We start from the raw sequence: 20847 nt of genomic DNA, 5'->3' as shown, positions 1-20847 counted from the left end.
AGGTTGTAAATCCTCCCTCTGAACATCATTGTAGGGTCTATCAATCAAGCACTTTTAACATTTCGTAGTTCCCGGCAGCCAAGGTGGCTCAGTGGTTTAGCGCTGCCTTCAGCCCAGGCATGATCCTGGAGACCCGGGATTGAGTCCCATGTGGGGCTCCCTGCATGGGGCCTGCTTCTGCTTCTGCTGGTGTCTCTGCCTCTCTCTCTGTGTGTGTCTCATGAATAAATAAATAAGATCTTAAAAAAAAATTTCCTAATTGCCAAAGGGTATGGAATACATAATTAGATGTTAACTTCCCTGAAATCATTGCCTTCCACATTCGCCACAGGGATACAAGCCTACTTGTGATGGGAAAGACCACTACAATTTAATGGTCATCTAAAAGTAGAGTTTCTGTTGGACAGAAGAATTATTTTTTTAAAAAATATTTTATTCATGAGAGACACAGAGAGAGAGAGGCAGAGACACAGGGAGAGGGAGAAGCAGGCTCCACGCAGGGAGCCCGATGTGGGACTCAATCCCGGGTCTCGAGGATCACACCCTGGGCCGAAGGCAGGCGCTAAACCGCTGAGCTACCCAGGCGTCCCTGGACAGAAGAATTAGAGGGAAGTTTATACTCTCCGATGCACACACAGAAAAGCCCTAACAAAACTTATTATAGTATAATGTAATTAATTTTGTGAGTATAAAATTAAAGCACTTGTATTTATGAGCATTTTCCTTCTTTTTAAGATTTATTTATTTGAGGGATCCCTGGGTGGCGCAGCGGTTTAGCGCCTGCCTTTGGCCCAGGGCATGATCCCGGACACCCGGGATCGAATCCCACGTCGGGCTCCCGGTGCGTGGAGCCTGCTTCTCCCTCTGCCTGTGTCTCTTCCTCTCTCTCTCACTGTGTGCCTATCATAAATACATTAAAAAAAAAAAAAAAAGATTAAGATTTATTTATTTGAGAGAGAGCGGAAGAGAGAAAGCACAAGCAGGGGGAGCAGCAAAGGGAAAGGGAGAAGCAGGCTCCCCATCAAGCAGGGAGCCCGATCCCAGCACCCCGGGATCATGACCCAAACCTAAGGCAGATGCCCAGCTGACTGAGCCACCCAGGTGCCCCTTAAAGCACTTATATTAGAGTTAGTTACTTGAAGATTGAACATTGAATCAAATTCTCAGGATTTTACAGGGTTTTTTTTTCTTGTTATTCAAAATAGAAAATAAAGTTCTCAATCATTAAAAAAAAAAAAAAAAAAAAAAAACCTCTTTATCCTCTTGACCATACTCACATAGCCAAGCAACAGTGATTCCAGAGACCATCCAGTCAAAATCATTCCTCTCTTTGTTTTCTTGGTGCAACAAGTGTTTGTACCCCTCCCACTTGAAGGTCTCCAGTGATCAGGAAATCAGTTCTTCCCGAGACAGCCCGTTTATTTTGTGGGCAGTTCTAATTATGACAGCATTCTTCTTTCTGTGGTTGAAAATTTGTCCTCTTCTTATCTCCTTCTAATTTTATTCCCTGGGATACAAAGCAAATCCTGTCACTCTGCTGCATCTGTAACTTTAAGCTTTTGAGATATTTTTTCTTTTTATACTTAATGTACAATTAATGCTCAGTTTAGATTTGTACTGAAGTATATATTTTCTGTGGCTTGAAGAATTTATTAACACACTCAAGCCAACTCGGAAGGTAACTTAACTTGTAGTTTTAGTATTGAGGCTTCCCCTAGACCAGGTCCAACTAACATTAAAATATTAAGTGCTTGTATCAGATCCTAAGATAGAATTAGGTGGTTGTGTCCTATCCTGAAAACTGTGATTTTTAAGAGAGACTGCATATTTATTTCACTGAGAACTTCGGTTCTCATCACTGTTCCCCCCTCTTGGCAGCTAAAGCAGTAGACGGATACGTGAAGCCACAGATCAAGCAGGTGGTCCCTGAGTAAGTACCCAGGGTCCAGCTCTGGCCTCCCACTGCCTCTCTCTTCCCCTCAGCACCCCTCACCCCTCACCACTGCCCCTCCTGCTCACAGGCCCTGCGTGGCCCAGCCCTCCCTTCCCCCTGAAACCTGGCTCAGTTTCCCCCTGGAGAGGGAACTGGGCTTAGTGTCAATGGGACCAGTACCCAGGGCCCCAGGCCCGCATCTGGAGTCCCAGGCACAGTGGGCACTTTGTCGTCCTTCCACACCCCCTGAGCCCTCTCTAGGTCAGCTGCTGCCGTGAGGCCGCTGAGGCTCTGCCTCGTTTCTCCTGCAGGTTTGTGAGCGCGTCTACAGATTCTGCTGGGGCCAGCGCCACCTACATGGACCAGGCCCCCTCCCCGGCCGTGTGCCCCCAGGCTCATTATAACATGTACCCACAGAAGTAGGTTGTGTTCTCACGGGGCTTCTTGGGGAGGACCTGGGCACCTGGCCTCAGGCTGGGCCCCCAGAGGGCTGGTGGGCAAAGGGACCCAGAGCTCCTGTAGGTCTAAGACCACCCAGGCTGGGCTCTGGCATATACCCAGGTAGGAGATTCAACCAGAAGATATTGAGAGTTTAGAGTGGATTTGGGCAAATGTCATCTCCCCTTTCCCAAAGTGGAGATTTTTCTTGCTCTGTATAAGGACCAGATGGGCTTTAGATATGTGGACAGCCAGGGTAAGGGGGAGCTGGGGTGGGTATGCTAGTTTGAGTCTCTATCCAGATAGCAAGAGGATTCTTTTTTTTTTTTTTTAAGATTTTATCTATTCATTCATGAGAGACACACAGAGAGAGAGAGAGAGAGAGGCAGAGACACAGGCAGAGAGAGAAGCAGGCTCCATGTAGGGAACCCGATGTGGGACTCGATCCTGCGACCCCAGGATCACACGCCCTGGACCAAAGGCAGGCGCTAAACCACTGAGCCACCCAGGGATCCCCTAGCAAGAGGATTCTGCTCTCCACTCTTTAAATCATGAGTATCTTTTCCCATGAAGCCTAGGCCAAGGGTGTAGGCAGCCTTGGACCGTTCACTTGGTAGGGTTTGGCGCTTCGGTTGGTCTCTGCTGCTTATCATTAGGTCTGACAACCTTTCCCTTCCCTTCATTTTTTCTTTTTCTTCCAAGCCCTGACCCCGTCCTTGACAATGATGGGGAGTTTGATCTGGACGACACGATGGATGTGGCACGGCGTGTGGAGGAGCTCTTAGGCCGACCTATGGACAGTCAGTGGATCCCTCACGCACAGTCATGACCCCGCATCTCCACCTGCAGCTTTTCCGTCCTCGCCAGAGGAGTTACTCTTGTGGATGTTTTAATTCCATGAATCGCGTCTCTTTGGAAACAATACTCATAATGTGAAGTGTTAATACTAGTTGTGACTTTAGTGTTTCTGTGCATGGTGGCACCAGTGAAGGGAGTGTGTGTGAATGTGTGAGTGTATGTGTGCGTGCGTGCGTGAGTTTGCACGTTGGGCTGTTTCTCCCCCTTGCTGTGCAAAATGTAGTTGCAGCATCGGGGCCACAAACAGAGGCTGTGGTTGTTTTAACCTTGTGCAAAAAGGCAATAGTTCTGTGAACCCTGGAACTTAGCCATGTGTCTGTTGGAGTAAGAGAAGGACAAAGGGAGGAGAAAGCACCTCTTCTCCGGTGAGATTTGTCACTGTGTCTGCCAAGCAATTGATATATAACCATGATTGTCTCTGCTTTCCTTTGAAATGTAGAAACTGCCTTTTGAAAAAGAAAGCCTCCCTCCATCTTTCCCTGTCCCCCACCCCTGTTTTCCTGAGTAGGGATGGGCAAAGGGGAAACACACCATGATTGTTGGGACAAGGGAAGTCATGGGTTGTCTGATGGGTAGTGGCTTTTTAAATAATGCTTATAACCCATCTACATGTTCTCTCCCTTGCCCTCCTTCCTTCCCCTCTGTGAAATTGCCACTCAGTCCTGTGTTTGTATACACACACAGACACATTTGATGAACCAGGGGAAAGAGCGTCACATAACCGCAGCTTACAGTGTTGATGGCCTTTGTGTCGTGGCCAGAGTGGAAGGAAAGTCGGCTTGCTACCCAGAGCAGCTGCCCCTCGCCATCCCCGGTCTGCCCGTCCTTCCACCCAACTGCAGCTACCCCAAGGCTTATTGGATAATGGCTGTTTGCACATGGTGGTGTTATGTTTCTAAATTGGGACTTCTTGTTTTCCTCTTCCCACCCTCATCTGACATCACAGTTCTTTTGACCTGTGGTGGGTTCTGTGGCATCCGTACCCAGGTCACCTCGTTTCCCTTCACTGTTCACACGGGCTGTCTTGGGGAGGGGGTGGTAGGAATGCAGCCTGAACCTGGGGCTGGCGTGTTCCGCGCTCTGTTGCCCACTTGGTACGGGCTGCTGGGTGTCGCGCATTGGTAATTTGGGAAATGCAGTCAGTGGATTTCCTAGGAAGTTTGGTAAGCTGCAAAAACAAAACAGCTTCAGTACAACGTTGTCCACAGTTTCTTCCGTAGTTTTACATCAAATGGAAGGAATGGGCTATGGCAGTCAGGTGGGAAGAGGGGAAAGCAGATGTAGCTTTTGGGGTAGGCCTACAAGGTCACTCACCCCTGGCCCCCCTCTCCAAAAGAAGGAATGGCCCTGAAAACCTTATTTTTATACATGTGAGTAAATAAACATATTTTTTTTACAAAAATGACTTCTGAATTTATCAGTGTTTTGATGTTAAAGGAAAATATTCCTCTGTAGTAAATTATTTATTGGAAGATGACTTTTTAAAAGCTGCTGTTTGTCCTGGCTTGGTTTCATACACTGATTTATTTTTCTATGCCAGGCAGTAGAAGCTCTCTGCCTCTGAGGAGCAGGCCGACCCCTCCATGACACCAGCATTGACACAGGATGCGGCTAAGCCCTTTACACACCCCTCAAGATTTGATTAAAATTTCAACCGTGAGGCTGAGAGTGTTGGGGAAAAGGGGAAAGGAAGCCTGACTGCTCTGGGACCCAGTCTTAAAGAGCCCTTACCTGCCTGTCACTCAGGCTTCACCGACACTCACCTCTGAGGCCTGGAGTTCCAGCAGCCCTGCCACCCGCCGCATGGGGCAGGGACTGACTCGCTTCCAGACTGGTAGCACACCCAGCCCCAGGGAGTGCTGTTGGCAGTGGGGGTGCTGGGACTGGCAAGTGTGGCTGCCCGGAGCACAGGGGTTCCGTGCTGGTACAGTTGCTGAGCTGTCCTCAGCTTTCCTTAGGCTGTGCCTATAGATGGGAGAGATCTTTGACTGAAAGGTGTGCTCGCTATCTGCATCGTATTTTCTCTTTTCTCCCTGCTCCTGCAAACCACAAAAGAGGCAGTGACAAGTCTTGACCACCTCTGCCTCTCACTTGCTCTCTCACACACACACACACACACACACACACATCATCAAAACATTTCAATGTGTGGTATGTGCAGGGTTTTGTAGGGGGTTGGGGAGACTAAAAGTGAATATAACTTAAAGTGGAAGTATACTTTTTATAATTTTTCTTTTTAAAACTTTGTGAAATTATTTCAGATACATATTTTAGTGTTGAGGCAGATTCGTCTATAGCCACCAAAAAAGTATTGTGTATAATTTGGGGCAGTCACAAAATTGTGTATTTTATGTTACAATAAAGGCTTCCTCTGAAGGGACAATATTGAGTTCTGTTTTTATTTTTTTCCCATCAGGAGGTGAGAGAGGGTAGCTTTGATAGGGAAATATTTGAAATCATCAGTGGAACTGTGAAAAGCAGAACTAGTTAGGAACTGGCCTCAGAGAGTGTCTTCAGCTTTGAAGGCAGAGGGGGCATTTCTGACCTTCCTATTCATAAGATGGTTTAAAAATCAGAATGATAGTCTGTATCTCCTAGCCACCTGATAAACACTCTTCCTGTTAGAAAGCTCATCCTTAAACTTCATATTTGAAGTGCCCACCCTATGCTGGGTATGGTGTGTGGGAGGAGAAATCGTCCTGTCCTCAAGAGGATTATAGCTGGGGAAAGCCAGCAACACAACCAATCATGATAAGATATTGGCTCCTGCTGCAAAAAAGTTATCCTGAGGCCAACACTAAATACAAGAGAATAGGGAGGAAGGGCACCAATTAGTTTGAGCTGACTCCTAAAGAACAAAGAGTTGAGAAAGGAGAAGTATTCCTCCAGAGAGACCAGTGCAGGCAGAGGCTGGAGATGACGGAGGGTGTGATAATGGCTGGATAAAGTGATTTGTGGTTCTAAACCCAGGCATGCATCAGAATCTTTTGGGAGACTGGTTTAGAGCACAGATCGGGCCAGCCTGGGTGGCTCAGTGGTTTAGCGCCTGCCTTCAGCCCAGGGCTTCGAGTCCCATGTTGGGCTCCCTGCATGGAGCCTGCTTCTCCCTCTGCCTGTGTCTCTGCCTCTCTCTCTCTCTCTCTCTCTCTCTCTCTCCTCTCTCTCTCTCTCCTCTCTGTCTCATGAATAAATAAATAAAATCTTTAAAAGAAAAAAGAAAAATATATAGCAATCAGCTAACAATAAGTGTAACTTAGCTGGGTGTGGTCAGGGAAAGAGATCTGTGAAAATAACTGTCATGTGAGGGCAACTGTGGGCATACTCAAGTCTGTACCCCCTTATTGAGCAATATCAAGCTTCACGCCATATGAGGGTGGGTGGTGGGAAGTAGAAAGACTCCCTAATATGATCCAGCCACTCACTAAACATGTAAATAATAATAACAAACCCTGGAAAATTCACAAATATACAGTAAACAGTATACTCCTAAATAGCCAAGTGAAAAAGAAGAATAAATTTAAGTAGTCACACTTCACAATAAGTAAGTCAAAACACTACAAAGCAACAGTAATCAACATAGTGTAATACTGGCATGAGGATAGACATATGGATCAGTGGAATAGAAATCAGAGTGCAGAAGGAAACCCATGTGTCTATGGCCAACTGATTTTTTTTTTTTACTGATTTTAACAAGGGTGCCAAGACCATGCAATGGGGAAAGAATAATCTTTTAAACAAGTGGTACTGAGACAACTGGATAGCCACATGCCAAAAAGTAAATTTGGAACTTTACATCACATACAAAAAATTAACTCAAAATGGATCAAAGACCTAAATGTAAGAGCTAAAACTATAAAACTTAGAGGAAACCATAGAAGGCTTCATGACATTGGATTTGGCAATGATCTCTTGGCCATGACACCATGAGCAACATAAGGTAAGTTGGACCTCATCAAAACAAAAACTTTTGTGCATCAAAAGACAGCAGAGTGAATAGGCAACCCACAGATGGGGAGAAAATATGTGAAAATCATATGTCAGATAAGGAATTAATATCCAGAACATGAACTCTACAGCAACAATAATTTTTAAACAGGATGTGAACAGATATTTCTCTAAAGATACACAGGTAGACAATAAGTACACAAGAGAGGCTCAATCATTAGAAATCATTAGAAATGTATATCACAACCACAACGAGATACCATTTCTTACTCATTAGATTGGCCATTATCAAAGCAAAACAACAACAAAAAATAACTGGTACGTGGAGAAATTGGAACCCATATGCATTGCAAGTAGGCATGTAAATTAGTGCAGCGACTACTACCATGGAGAAGATAGCGTGGAGATTCCTCAAGGGTTAAACAATTCCCATGTGATCCAGCACTTTCACTTCAGGGTATATACTCAAAAATTGAAAGCAGGGATCCAAACAGATATTTGTACACCCATGTTCATTAGCAACATTATTCATAATAGCCAAAAGATGAAAACAACAGAAATGTCCATCAGTGGATGAATGGATAGACCACAAATACAATGGAATATCATTCCGTTTTTAAAAAGAAGGAAACTCTGACATATGCTACAACATAAGCAAATCTTGACATTATGCTGAATGAATTAGGCAGACACTAAGGACAAATATTGTACAGTTGCCTTTATACCAGCTACCGGGAATAGATTCATAAAGACAAGATAGAATCATGGTCATCGGAGAATGCGGGGAGGAAGAATGAAGAGTTACTGTTTAATAAGTAGAGTTTCAATTTAGGAAGCTGAAAAAGTTCTGGAGATGGATGGTGGTGATAGTTGCACACAATGTAATGCCACTGAAGTGGATACCTGATATGGTTAAAATGGTAAATCTTATGCATCTTTTATCACCATAAAAAATAAAGACCTAAATGTAAGAGCTAGGATTATAAAACAATTAGAAGAAAGCATAGTATTCTTCATGACTTCAGATTTTGACAATGGACCCCTAGATATGACACCAAAACGACAAGCAACAAAAGAAAAAGTAGATAATTGGACTTCCTCAAAATTAAAAAAAAAAATGAAAAGACAACTCACAGAATGGAAGAAAATATTTGCAAATCATCTATCTGACAGGGGACTTGAATGTACAATATGTATAAAGAACCCTTACAACTTAATAATAAAAAGACAAATAGCCCAATAAGAAAAGGGTAAAGGATCTTAAAAGACATTTCGTCATAGAAGTCAACAAATGGCTAATTGATACATGAAAAGATATGTGATCATTGGTCATTTGGGACCATGCAAATTAAAATGGACTCTGGGGAAAAAATGAAAATAAAAATAAAAATAAAAATAAAAATAAAAATAAAATGGACTGGGATCCCTGGGTGGCGCAGCGGTTTGGCGCCTGCCTTTGGCCCAGGGCGCGATCCTGGAGACCCGGGATCGAGTCCCACATCGGGCTCCCGGGCATGGAGCCTGCTTCTCCCTCTGCCTGTGTCTCTGCCTCTCTCTCTCTCTCTGTCTATCATGAATAAATAAATAAAACCTTTAAAAAAAATAAAAAAATAAAATAAAATAAAATGGACTCTAGGGCACCTGGCTGGTTCGGTTGGTAGAGCATGTGACTCTTGATCTCAGGATCTGAGTTCAAGCGCCACTTTGAGTGTGGAATGTACTTAAAACACACACACACACACACACACACACACACACACATAAACTCAAGTCACTTCACACCCCACTAGGTTGGCTATAATCAAAAAGTCAGATAATAATAAGTGTCAACAAGGACCTAGAGAAATTGGAACCCTCATATACTCCTGGTGGAGTATAAAATAGTGCACCAGCTATGGAAACCAGTTTAGCAATTCCTTCATCAGTTAAAGAGTTACTATAGGACCCAGCTATTCTATTCATTGGAATGTGATAAATCACTTGCATTCATTACATTTTTATGCAAAAAAAAACACAATAATATATGTCCACAGAAGGACTTGCATGCAAATGTCCATAACAGCATTATACATAGTAGCCAAAGAATAGAGATGACCCAAATGCCCATCACCTGATGAATGGGTAAATAAATGTGATGTGGCATATCCATACAATAAAATAAATATTATTTGGCAATAAAAAGGAATGAACTATAACTACACAGTAATACATGGAAGAACCTTGAAAACATGCTAAGTGAAAGAAGCCAGATACTAAAGACCACGTGTTACATGATTCCATTTATATGAAATGTCCAGAATCGGCAAATCTATTTTTAGAGAAAGTAGATTTGTGGTTGCTTTTGCTGGGGATCAGAAGGTGGGAAGGGACTGGGGTGATAGCTAAAGGGTATGGAATTACTTTCAAGGTGATGAAAATGTCATGAAATTGCTGATGTTACACAGACCTGTGAACATAGTAGAAACCATTGAATTGTATGCTTTAAGTGGGTGACTTGTATGGTATGTAAATTGTACCTAATAAAACTATTAGTTTTTTAAGATATTTATTTGTTTGAGAGAGAGAGAGCAGAGCAAGAGTGAAAGAGCACGAGTGGGGGGTGCACAGTGGGAAAAGCAGGCTCTCCACCAAGCAGGGAGCCCAGTGAGGGGCTAGGATCCTCAGGCCCTGGGATCATGACCCTCAGGCTCTGGGATCATGACCGGAGCTGAGCCAAAGCCAGACACTTAACCCTCTGAGCCACCCAGGTGGCCCGCTCTAACTCCTTTTAATTTCTTGTTTAGGTCTTACACTTGATTTTTTTTTTTTTTTAATTATAGCTTTCAGGGCTCCTGCTTCTCCCTCTCCCTCTGCTGCTCCCCCTGCTTGTGCTGTCTCTCTCTCTTTTCTCTCTAAAGAATGAATAAAATCTTTTTAAAAAATCAATAAAAATGAGGTGCCTAGATGGCTCAGTGGTTGAGCATCTGCCTTTGGCTCAGGTCATGATTCCAGGGTCCTGGGATCGAGTCCCACAGCGGGCTCCCTGCAGGGAGCCTGCTTCTCCCTCTGCCTATGTCTCTGCCTCTCTCTGTGTTCTCTCATGAATAAATAAATAAAATCTTTAAAAAATAAAATAATATAAAAATAAAAGGGGTGAGATCAAGGTGGGGTAGCCCGACAGCGAGAGCAGAAATGTGCAAGGGAGCTCAGCTGTGAAAAGGAGGGAGACCCCTGTAAGACGGATGAAGGGTTGACGGGAGGGGTTTCAGTGTTTGAGAGCCTGGGTCCAGAGTACAGGAGCAAGGATGGCTTAACCATAGACAGCAGAAGAACCTCATTCTAGAGCAGAGGTTCTCAAACTTCACAGTGGGAGGGTAGGAGCCTAACTGAGGTGGGCACCTTGCTCCAAGCTGCAAAAAGACCTCATGTCATAAAGATGAGAAAAGTTTGTTTTTCCTGGGCATAAAGCCTACTAGCTAACACCGATGGTGACCCCAGTTAACAGGTAAAGTTGGGATGAGCTATGGGTGACAAATGGTGCCACCAAGTCCTCTTCTTTGAGGGCTAGTTATCGCTTGTCTGGATGACATGCGGGTGACGGGTTCTGGCAGCTTGGCTAAGTGAGGGAGGGAGATTCTCTTCTCCCTGTGCAATCTCTCAGTCATTGCCTGTGATGAGCATCCCATTCTGGTTTATGCTTATTCAATAATAAAAGGGCTTCCTGGGACGCCTGGGTGGCTCAGTGGTTGAGCATCTGCCTTCAGCCCAGGGCGTGACCCTGGAGACCTGGGATCGAGTCCCGCGTCGGGCTCCCTGCATGGAGCCTGCTTCTCCCTCTGCCTCTCTCTCTCTCTCTCTCTCTCTCTCTCTCTCCCTGTCATGAATAAATAAATAAAATCTTTAAAAATAATAATAATGATAAAAGGGCTTCCTTTCTCTACTACCTTTGTCAGGGAAAGCTAGTGGATCTTTGGGAAGAGGGTTTCTGGACTGGGAGACAATTTCGTTTTTTAAACAGTTCTCAAGCTTGAACCTGCTCTTCCGGGGTGCTGCGCCCTTCTCCCAACTCAGGCTGCTTCGTGGAGCTCTTTTTCCTTTTCCACACTCAGCCTTCTCCTCCTTCACCTGCAGAGTTTGGAGGCCACACTGCTTTGGCGGGGGACCTCCTCCCACAGGCGGGCCTGGGCGGCTCCGCGCGCGTGCGGCCTCAGGCCGACTGCCCCTTTAAGAGCCCCTCCCCCGGCCAGCTCCGCCCTCAGGCCGGCGGCCGGATTTCCCCGTCGGGCCCCACCCTTTAAAGCCCTGGCTCCATCTTTCTGGCTGGCTGTGTGCGCAAACCGGAGGGCCCAGGGGGCCCTGGGAGCTGGGGGTGGGCACAGTGGGCTGTGACAGGTGCATATGGGCCATGGAACCACCGCCCGGGCCTCAGGAGGGACCCGGAGCTGGGACAGGGTGGATCCTGGGATGAAGCAGAGCCCCTCGGGTGGGCAGGACTTGTCATTGGTTGAGCAGCTGCTGGGTGCCAGGCACCGCGTCAAACCATTTCTGTATCTTCTGCGGAGCTATTATTATTCCCATTTTACAGACAGGGCAGCGGAGCCCAGAGCAGCTAGCTGCCTTGCCCAGGGCCCTGCAGCTAACCAAGTGGCAGAGCCAGGGTCCGAACTCAGGTCAGTGTGACTCCGAAGCCTTGATGTCCCCTCCTCTGCATCACCTGCCTGATGGGTCCTGACTTCTTCTCAGCCTTCCTTTTTCCGTGGTTTCTTGTGTGGTAGAGTGCGGTGAAGGTTGGGTTGGGTTGTGGGGAGAAAGGGGTTACCCTCTCCTCCCCCCAGTACCAGAGTTTGGGTCCCTTCCTCCTCCCAGGAGCTGCTTGGAGATGCTGCTGCTACTGCTGCTGCTCCTCCTCCTCCTCCTCCTCCTGGGGCTGCTGCTACCACTGGCCTCGCTCCGGCAGCGGCAGCTCCAGGGTGCCAGGCCGTCCTGGCTTGCCGGCCTCCAGCACCGTGTGGCAGGAGCGGCCCTGCACGGGGCAGCCGCCTGGCAGCAGCGCAGACTGGAGCAGAGCACCCTGCATGCAGGCCAGAGCCAGCAGCACGCCCTGAGGTGGTGTCTTCAGGGAGCCCAGAGGCCCCCCTGTCCCCTCACAGGGGCCACAGGTGTGTTTCCAAAGGTCTAAGGAGGTGGCCCAAACAGAAGTGCCACCAGACAGATTCTGGAACCTGAGGACTTCCCTTCTCCCCTTCTACTGCCAGCACAGAGGGGCCTGATCCAAACACCCTACCCAGGCTCAGGATTATTCAAAATGAATTCTCCATTCCTGTGCCCCAGTAGCCTTGCCCCGGGCCTCTGCTGGGCTCCTTCCTCAAGGGTCTTTTTTTTTTTTTTTTTAAGATTTTATGTATTTATTCATGAGAGATACACATAGAAAAGCAGAGGCATAGGCAGAGGGAGACATAGGCAGAGGCTTCCCGGGGAGCCTGATGTGGGACTTGATCCCAGGACCCCAGGATCATGACCTGAGCCAAAGGCAGGCGCCCAACCATTGAGCCACCCAGGTGCCCCAGGTCTTATCATTCTTACCTGAAACTCAGGAAACTGTGGCTTCAGGATGAGTTTATGATGTCTTTGGGGCTACAGATACAAGCGCCTTCCGGGACCATCTCCCTCTGACCAAGGCCAGCCAGGCCCAGGAGGAAGAAAGTCGGGGTCAGGAGCTGCCCCCTACCTCAACCCAGTACTACGGGGAGGTCTCCCTGCAGGTAAACTGAGAAGGCTGGAGCATAGCTGCACCAGAGGCCCCATCAGGCCAAACCTTCCCCCATCAGGGTAGACAAAGAACCCCTAACCTGGGGACTTGGGGACTGGCTCGGGCCCAGGGCCAACACCCTTTCTTCTCTCCTTCCAGGCCACCTTGCTGGGTCTGGCAGCCCTAAACAAGGCCTACCCAGAAGTGCTGGCTCCAGGGGGCACTGCCCGGGTGACCCCTACATCCCCCTGGCCTCACCCTCTCCCCTGGCCTTGGCATGCCCTGGGCCAGGTTAGCACCCCTGGAGCCAAGCACCCTGGGACCCTGCTGCAAGAGGCACTGAGGTCCCCAGGGCTGCGGGCCCTGGAAGCTGGGACGGCAGTTGAACTCCTGGACGTCTTTTTGGGCCTGGAGGCCAATGGTGAAGAGCTGGCTGAGGCAGTGGCTGCCGGGAACCCAGGGCGGGCGGCTGAGCTGCGGGAGGCGCTAGAGCAGGGGCCCCGAGGACTGGCCCTCCGGCTCTGGCCAAAGCTACAGGTGGTGGTGACGCTGGATGCAGGAGGCCAGGCCGAGGCTGTGGCTGCCCTGGGGGCCTTGTGGTGTCAAGGGCTGGCCTTCTTCTCACCTGCTTATGCCACCACTGGAGGTGAGCAGGACTCAGGGCTAGTGAGTTGGGAGCATGGGGTAGACGCCACACAGCGAGCTGCCAAGTAGTGAGCCCTACGTAATCACTTCATTTAATCCCCCCAACACCAGCAGCTCCATTTTACACATGCACAGACTGAGGCTCATAGAGGTTGAGAGACTTGCACACATTCACGCAGCACCAGCATTTACCCCCAGGTCTGCCCCCCCCCCCCCCCCCCGGAACCACTGCCTCTTCCCAACCAGGGCCCTTGAGGCAGCACCCTGAGCCTGCGGGAGCCAGGAAGGAGAGGTAGAAGGGCAGCCATGGGATCAGTTGCTCAGAGACTTGGGGCCTGGGGTCCCTAGCAAAAAAGCAATGGTACCACCAGCTAAAGGGCTGCTTGCTCCCCCCAGGGGTGGTGGGCCTGAGCCTGTGGCCAGAGCAACCTCGAGGGCTCTACCTTCTGCCCCCTGGAGCTCCTTTTATTGAGCTGCTCCCAGTTAAGGAAGGAGCCCAGGAAGAGGCTGCCTCTACTGTCCTGCTGGCCGAAGCCCAGAAGGGTGAGGAGTACGAGCTGGTGCTGACCAACCACACCAGCCTCACCAGGTGAACACCTGGCTTACCTCTAGGGCACCTCAGGCCCTCCGGGACCCTACCAAGGGCCTAACCTCACCAGCACTCCTGCCCCGTCAGGTGCCGCCTGGGTGATGTGGTACAGGTGGTGGGTGCCCACAATCAGTGTCCAGTCGTCAGGTTCGTCCGCAGGTAGGTGACTCCCTGGGGGAGCTGAGGGGCTTTCCTAGGGCCCCAGATTCCTCTGCCTCCCCCTTCCTCCTCCCTAGGCTGGGCCAGGGCCTGAATGTGCGAGGAGAAGACATTCAAGAGGATACATTCTCTGAGGCCCTGGGCAGGGCGGTAGGGCAGTGGCCAGGGGCCAAACTGTTAGACCACAGCTGTGTGGAGAGCAGCATTCTGGGTAAGCTTCTCCATCAGCTCCTGCTCCCCATTCCTGAGTTGGTTGCCCACCCCACACCCCGCCCATACCAAATCCATCCTGAAGGAAGAACTCTACGAAAGAGGTAAGACTCAGCCTCCTTTGCTGCTCCTAGCAAAGCCCTTCCCCACATCTAACTCCCATCCCTCCTGCTGCAGCCCCATCCCTTCCCTTTCCTGGCCTGTTTCATACTTACAATTAGGCTTTGGGTTCCTCTCCATTTACCCCCCACCCCCCTTTGCCAAGAAATTCCTCCCATGAACCTCAGGGTGAGGGAGAACAGTAGGGGCACAGGACTCAGTGTTGGAAACCAAGAGTATGTGTGTGCATGGGGGTTTGTCTCCAGATTCCTCCCAAGGCTCTGCTCCCCACTATGAGGTGTTTGTGGCGCTAAGGGGGCTGAGGAACCTGTCAGAAGAAAATCGAGACAAGGTAAACAAGACAGGGATGGGATGTGACTGCCTATCCTCTTCACTCTGCACACCCCCTCCTGCCCCCGTGCCATGGGCCCAGTGCTGCGATGGGGGGGGAGAGTAGGGGGAGGAGAACCTCCCTGGGGCTCTGGGAAGGGAGAGAGGTCCACAGACATAGGAGACACAGGTGAACATATGAAACGCCTCCCACACGTCTCCTGGCATCCTCAGGCGCCCGCCATCCACAGGTCACACAGCCACACGCCAGCCTCCTCACTCGGGCCATTCTGTTTCCAGCTTGACCACTGCCTTCAGGAAGTCTCTCCTCGCTACAAGTCCCTGAGGTTCCGGGGCAGCGTGGGCCCTGCCAGAGTTCACCTGCTGGGGCAGGGGGCCTTCAGAGAACTCCGGGCCACCCTTGCAGCCTGCCCCTCATCCCCCTTCCCTCCCGAGATGCCCCGGGTCCTCAGGCAGAGGCATCTGGCCCAGTGTCTGCAGAGAAGGGTGGTGTCCTGAGCTGAGGCCTACCTGATGCCCCATCCCCCTCAAAGGCCACCTGGCTCTTTCCTCTGTGGCCTTTCTGGATGGGAACCCTTGGCCAGGGTCGTGGACTCTGTGTCACCTGACAGTGGCCCATCAGAGCTGCCAGGCCTTAGCGAGGCTCGGCCTAGTCAGCTGCTGCCTGCAGAGCCCTGCTTGGAGCCCCAGGCCCCCTCTGGAGGACACTGCTGGAGTTCCCTGCCACGCTGATGCTCCCGCGTCTCCAGCCAGTGCACTGTGCAAGCTCCAACTGTTGGCAGTTACTGCTCCCAGGAGCCACCCTCGGCCTATAAGAAACAGGACTTAGAGAAAAAGACCTTGGCGTCATTATCCCTCAGGGCGACAGCTCTGAAGTGTATTCTGTGCCAGTTGTCCACAGTGATAACCTTCTCAATAACACAGTTCTTACTGGTTTTCCTGCCATCCCTCCTATCCCCACCCCTTTCTGTGGTTTCTAGGATTACCTCCCAAATAAACCTCTTGCACCAGATTCTTGACTCCGGGTCTGCTTAGGGAGGAACTGTAAGAGGCCTGTTTGCTCTGCTCCTGCTGGCGGCTGGTTCCCCCCACCTTCAACTCTGGACACCAGGGCTTTCCCCCCACTCTCCACTCCAGGTCGGTAGGTCCCCAGTGTGTGTGCACCTTCTTTCTACCCCAAGCTGATCCTAAATGTGGAGGGATTGCTCCCCAACTTCCCTTGCCCTGGCTTAGCACAGGTCCCTGTCTGGCCCAACACCCACAAACCACTTTCCTGTGTAGGAACTGTACTACACATCATGAAGTATCACAACAGGAAGCAATCTCAGAGACCATCTGGGTTAACTATCCATCTTACCAGTGGGGAAACTGAGGTTTCATGAGGTTGTCAGCCTCACCCAAGGCCTTAAAGCTCCTCCTGAGTAACATGGCACCAGTTCCCCTTCAGTTGCTAAGTCTCCAATCCTGCCTCTGAATTACTTCTGAATTCCATGTCCACATCCAGGCCACCCAGCCCCCCATCAGCCCCAGGACTCCTTCCTGCTAGAACCCTCCCCTGGCTCCCCAGCACCCACAGGACTGAGGCCAATCAGCTTAGCCGGTAAGATCCTTTGACCCACCCTGGTCCTCACTTCCTTGTCCAGCCACCTCTCCCCTATGAGGGGAGCCGCAACTATGATGCCCACACCCTACTATCCCACATGAACTAAGCACTGTCACCTCCAGGTCTTTGCTCAAGTTGTGCCTTCTGTGGAATGCACCCCTCCCCCAGCCTTACCTGATAGAAATCCACCTTGCATGCAAGGCCTTTCTGGGGTCCTTTCTCCTACTGAGCTATCATCATGCTGGGTTGTCTTCTCACCTGGATTCTGGAGTCTGGGAAAACCGGACCATCCAATGCACACTGTGCCCTCAGCACCCATTGCAGGGCCTGGCAGAGAGCAGGTGCTCCACAGACGTGCCCTGTATAAAAGAGACTCTGGCTTGGAGATTGCACTGTCCTTCCCCCAAAGGGGCTCACTCTTTGCTGATGGTGGGATGGGACTCCATCCCCCTCTCCAGGCAGCCTGACTAGGAAGGAAACTGCACAGGTCGGAGGACCTGCTTTCCTCTTCCTGCCCACGTTCAATTTCCAGGATTTTCCACCGTGGAGGTTGGTGGGAGGGGCAGAGAGGAGGAGAGAACTGGGGAAAGGGAGAGGCAACTAAGAAGCCTGTTCCAAGAAGGAAGAAGGCCAAGGAACCCGACAGACCCCAGGTATGGCAACAGAGGCAGAGGGCACAGACCTGCTGCCTGGCTGCCCTCCCCCCACCACACACCCCATGTGAAGTGTGGGGCTCATAGCTGCCTTCTCTTCTGCCCTAATTAGCAGCTGCCCCCCCCCACCATTGTCCCAGGCCAGCACCCCAGCCAAGGCCTCCTTTGTGCTCCCAGATTCCTGGGTGCAAGGTGGCCTCATTAGTGCTGGGAGACCGCCCCATCTCCAGGGAGCAGGCAGACAGACAAGGGGGGTACCAGGGGCACAGTGATGGCACTCCCGCTTCTGAGAGCCTTGGCGGCCATTCTTTGGGCCCAACCTGGAGACGGTCCCCCTGCAGGAGGCTAATCTTAGATTTGCCTTTGTCTGGCTCCAGAGAGGACGCAAGTACCCGCCTGTCCCCCGCCACCTCAGAGGACTATAAACCCCAGGCCCTTGATAGGGGGTCACAGTCAACGGCCTCAAAGTTCCTGGCTATTCTGACCACTGCAGACAACACCCTTCCTGGCTACCCCACTCTGAGCTCCAGACGCCATGAACCCTCCCTCTACAAAGGTAAAGCCCCAGGGATAGAAGGGGTGACTCATCCTACCAGCGAGGCAATGGAAATGCTTGCTCAAGGGGCTGGAAAGAAAGCTGAGGTGTCTCTGCCCTTGGTCTTTTCCCATGTGGGATCCGAGGCAGGAGACTGACAGGGTGAAGCCTCTGCGGAGAGCCTGGGGTAGCACTGGATCCATGGCCTTCTCCTGAGAGCTCATGCATCAGGCGCGGTGCTTGCACCTGGTCTTTTGTGTCCTCCTCCTGCGGCCTGCGCTATAGGGATTAATACCCCTTTACAAGGGAGGAAGTTGTGGCCCCTAAGAGGTTTGGAAACAGGCCCGAAGCCACAGAGTGCAGTTTCCCCGGCAAGGGGGCAGGCAAACAAGACAATTTGGAACCTGCTAGCCCTTGACGTGCACGTGTTTGTCCGTGGAGAGTCTATACAGGGCCTCTGTTTCCTTGAGTGAACAAACTTCTGGTGCAAACACGCACCCGGTTTTCAGGTGGAGTGGTAAGCGCTTTAATGGGGGCACAAGGGACTAAGCGTCCTCAGAAAAGAGGGATTCACTCTGCCCAGGGGATCTCAAAACGCCTCCTGGAGGAGATGCTGTGCTGGGGCTTGAGAGATGAGCAGGTAAAGGAGCCAGAGAGGAGCCCTCCAGCAGAGGCAGCAGCGCGCAGAGGGCGGGGACCTAGCGGACTGAGAGGTGGGAGCGCAGGCGGCGGGAGCGGAGCCAGGTGGGCGGAGCCCGGGCCGGGGCTGCAGGCAGGCGCGGCCGGAGGACCCTCAGCGTCTGGCCCGGTGTCTCCCTAGGTCCCCTGGGCCGCCGTGACTCTGCTGCTGCTCCTCTTGCTGCCGCCCGCGCTGCTGTCGCCCGGGGCGGCCGCGCAGCCCTTGCCCGACTGCTGCCGCCAGAAGACTTGCTCCTGCCGCCTCTACGAGCTGCTGCACGGCGCGGGCAACCACGCTGCCGGCATCCTCACGCTGGGCAAGCGGCGGCCCGGACCCCCGGGCCTCCAGGGCCGGCTGCAGCGCCTCCTGCAGGCCAGCGGCAACCATGCGGCTGGCATCCTGACCATGGGCCGCCGCGCAGGCGCAGAGCCAGCGCCGCGCCCCTGTCCCGGGCGCAGATGTCCCGTGGTGGCCGTCCCCTCTGCAGCGCCTGGAGGGCGGTCGGGAGTCTGAGCTGACGCTCGCGCCCTGTCCTGGCCCTGCCCTCTCCTCGCTGCCCGCCGGATGTCAGCCCCCGACAAAAGGTCAATAAAGACGAGTCTCTAAGTGTGGCTGGTCTCTGTTCTGCGTGGTCGCATTCCGTCCTGCAGGGGGCGGGAGAGTCTTTCGAACTATAAAGAGCTCGCGGCCTGAAAGCCTGGCTCTGGGGCACCTCCGCCTTGGCGTCTTCCAACTGGAAACAGAGCAAGGAACTGTGTGAGGCCCCGTGGTACGGAGACAACCGCACAGGTGCATGGTCGGAGGGAAGAATGGGGGACAGACGTCTCTCTTAATGCTCTAGTAACCATTCTGTATCTCGGCCTTTACAGACAGAGAGGGAAGGGAGGGAGAGCCAGGAAGGTTGCACCGAGGAGCGGAGTCTGGCTGGGAAGGGATAGGAGCTGAGCTTGCTGAAAAGGCCAAGAATATAAGGTTCAACATGAGCCGCACGGTGGTTGACGTTGTGGGGAGTGGTGAGGCGCTGGAAGGGAAGGAGACAGGATCCTGCAGCCTAGATTGTGAAAGCCCTCACAAACATCAGGCTTTACCTTTCATTCTGTAGGTACATGGAGTCAGGAGAAATTCGACTGAGACAAGGTTTTCCTGCATCTTTAGCCAAATGCACCCCTTACCCCCAATATACGTTGGAGTCCTAACTCCCAGTACTTCGTACAGTGATCTTATGTAGAAATAGGGTCATTGTAGATGTAATTAAGATGAAGTCATTCTGGAGGAGAGTGGACCTCTAATCTGGTATGAGTGGTGTCTTTACAAAAAGGGGGAATTTGAATGCTCAGAAACGTACACAGGGAGAAACAACGTGAACATGAAGACAGAGGTGGGGTGATGCAACTATAAACCAAGGAACACCAAAGATTGCAACATACAGAAGCTAGAAGAGAGACATGGAACAGATTCTCCTTCACAGGGATCCCTGGGTGGCTCCGCCGTTTAGTGCCTGCCTTCTGCCCAGGGCGTGATCATGGAGTCCCTGGATGGAGTCCCACATCAGGCTCCCTGCATGGAGCCTGCTTCTCCCTCTGCCTGTGCCTCTGCCTCTCTCTCTCTCTCTCTCTCTCATGAATAAATAAATAAAATCTTAAAAAAAAAAAAAAAAGAGTCTCCTTCATAGCCTTCAGAAGGAACCATTCCTATCTTCTCTTGATCTTGGACTTCTAGCCTCCAGAACTGAGACAATAAATTTCTGTTGTTTAAACCAGTTCGTGGTCCTTTGTTATACTAGCCCTAGGAAACTCATATAACACCCAAAAGTAGAGACCCAGAAGGATGTGGCACTTTTAAGCTATCTAACAGCCCAGATAACGCCCAGTTCAGACTCTGGGGGTGAAGGTAAGGAGCTATTGGCCTGAGATGAGCACCAGCCTCTCTTCCCATTCTCACGGCTTTGTTCCGGGAAGCAGCCACCCTAAGCCCCACATTCAGCTGCTCCTGTAATTTTCTGTGTTTGTAGTGAAAAAGTCCCATGTCTGGTTTCACCTCCGTCCTTCTTATTGCTGCCCTGGTTTCCTCCTTGGGAGACAGAGATCAAAGACCACCAGTAAATACACCTTTGAGATTTGCAAACTGACTCTGCCCACCTTGAAGTTTTCTGGGCAGCACGGATGGCTCAGCAGTTGAGCACCGCCTTCGGCCCAGGGAGTGAACCTGGAGACTCGGGATCGAGTCCTGCGTCAGGCTCCCTGCATGGAGCCTGCTTCTCCCTCTGCCTGTGTCTCTGCCTCTGTGTGTGTGTGTGTCTCTCATGAATAAATAGATAAAATCTTAAAAAAAAAAAAAAAGGAATTATCTTTCTTGTCCCAGCCTCTCTTCCCACTTGAATGGCAGCAGAGAAAAGGAGGGTTCAATCAAGACTGTAAGAAGA

The 20847-nt window shown here is 50.8% G+C and overlaps 3 protein-coding genes across 11 annotated transcripts in view; all 3 read left to right on the top strand.

Moving 5' to 3' along the window:
* Window positions 1-5609, top strand: part of STAT5B (signal transducer and activator of transcription 5B) — a 70720-nt gene extending 65111 nt beyond the window's left edge. For 3 of the 4 annotated variants that reach the window (XM_041724589.1, XM_041724592.1, XM_041724590.1), the window contains 3 exons: window positions 1879-1930; window positions 2245-2352; window positions 3074-5609. In XM_041724589.1, coding sequence (XP_041580523.1) covers window positions 1879-1930; window positions 2245-2352; window positions 3074-3200 — 287 coding nt within the window. In that variant the 3' untranslated portion in view covers window positions 3201-5609. Of the gene's footprint in view, window positions 1-1878; window positions 1931-2244; window positions 2353-3073 lie in introns of those variants that run through there. The other variant, XM_041724591.1, reaches the window with a different exon arrangement.
* A 5850-nt stretch (window positions 5610-11459) lies between these two features.
* On the top strand, window positions 11460-15967 carry GHDC (GH3 domain containing). 5 transcript variants are annotated; one of them, XM_041726911.1, is made up of 10 exons: window positions 11460-11522; window positions 11739-11823; window positions 12020-12312; window positions 12794-12915; window positions 13062-13548; window positions 13944-14136; window positions 14224-14295; window positions 14373-14506; window positions 14871-14956; window positions 15169-15967. In XM_041726911.1, the coding sequence occupies exons 3-10, from the start codon at window positions 12033-12035 to the stop codon at window positions 15451-15453; spliced, it is 1659 nt and encodes a 552-aa protein (XP_041582845.1). In that variant the 5' UTR covers window positions 11460-11522; window positions 11739-11823; window positions 12020-12032; the 3' UTR covers window positions 15454-15967. The 5 variants fall into 5 exon arrangements, with proteins under 5 accessions (XP_041582845.1, XP_041582844.1, XP_041582842.1 ...); XM_041726910.1 differs by having other exon boundaries at window positions 11468-11545; XM_041726908.1 differs by having other exon boundaries at window positions 11488-11823; window positions 15235-15967.
* Window positions 15968-15975: 8 nt separating this feature from the next.
* HCRT (hypocretin neuropeptide precursor) lies at window positions 15976-19025 on the top strand. Of its 2 annotated transcripts, XM_041726913.1 has the most exons (5): window positions 15976-16092; window positions 16460-16555; window positions 17091-17211; window positions 17589-17767; window positions 18567-19025. In XM_041726913.1, the coding sequence occupies exons 4-5, from the start codon at window positions 17747-17749 to the stop codon at window positions 18936-18938; spliced, it is 393 nt and encodes a 130-aa protein (XP_041582847.1). In that variant the 5' UTR covers window positions 15976-16092; window positions 16460-16555; window positions 17091-17211; window positions 17589-17746; the 3' UTR covers window positions 18939-19025. The 2 variants fall into 2 exon arrangements, with proteins under 2 accessions (XP_041582847.1, XP_041582848.1); XM_041726914.1 differs by lacking the exon at window positions 15976-16092 and having other exon boundaries at window positions 16112-16555.
* Window positions 19026-20847: the final 1822 nt, after the last annotated feature.

The sequence above is a fragment of the Vulpes lagopus genome, chromosome 12 (assembly GCF_018345385.1).
Source record: "Vulpes lagopus strain Blue_001 chromosome 12, ASM1834538v1, whole genome shotgun sequence".
Taxonomy (NCBI): Eukaryota; Metazoa; Chordata; class Mammalia; order Carnivora; family Canidae; genus Vulpes; species Vulpes lagopus.
Note: the sequence above shows the minus strand (reverse complement) of the source record. Positions and strands in the feature narration are given on the sequence as shown.

What these genes read in the sequence shown, in the direction of transcription:
- GHDC (XM_041726907.1), top strand. Translation starts at nt 11,552, where the DNA reads ATGGGCCATGGAACCACCGCCCGGGCCTCAGGAGGGACCCGGAGCTGG. An exon ending in GTCGTCAGGTTCGTCCGCAG is followed by an intron (nt 14,296 to 14,372) that starts GTAGGTGACTCC and finishes CCTCCTCCCTAG; the next exon opens with GCTGGGCCAGGGCCTGAATG. An exon ending in CAGAAGAAAATCGAGACAAG is followed by an intron (nt 14,957 to 15,168) that starts GTAAACAAGACA and finishes TGGCATCCTCAG; the next exon opens with GCGCCCGCCATCCACAGGTC.
- HCRT (XM_041726913.1), top strand. Translation starts at nt 17,747, where the DNA reads ATGAACCCTCCCTCTACAAAG. An exon ending in TGAACCCTCCCTCTACAAAG is followed by an intron (nt 17,768 to 18,566) that starts GTAAAGCCCCAG and finishes GTGTCTCCCTAG; the next exon opens with GTCCCCTGGGCCGCCGTGAC.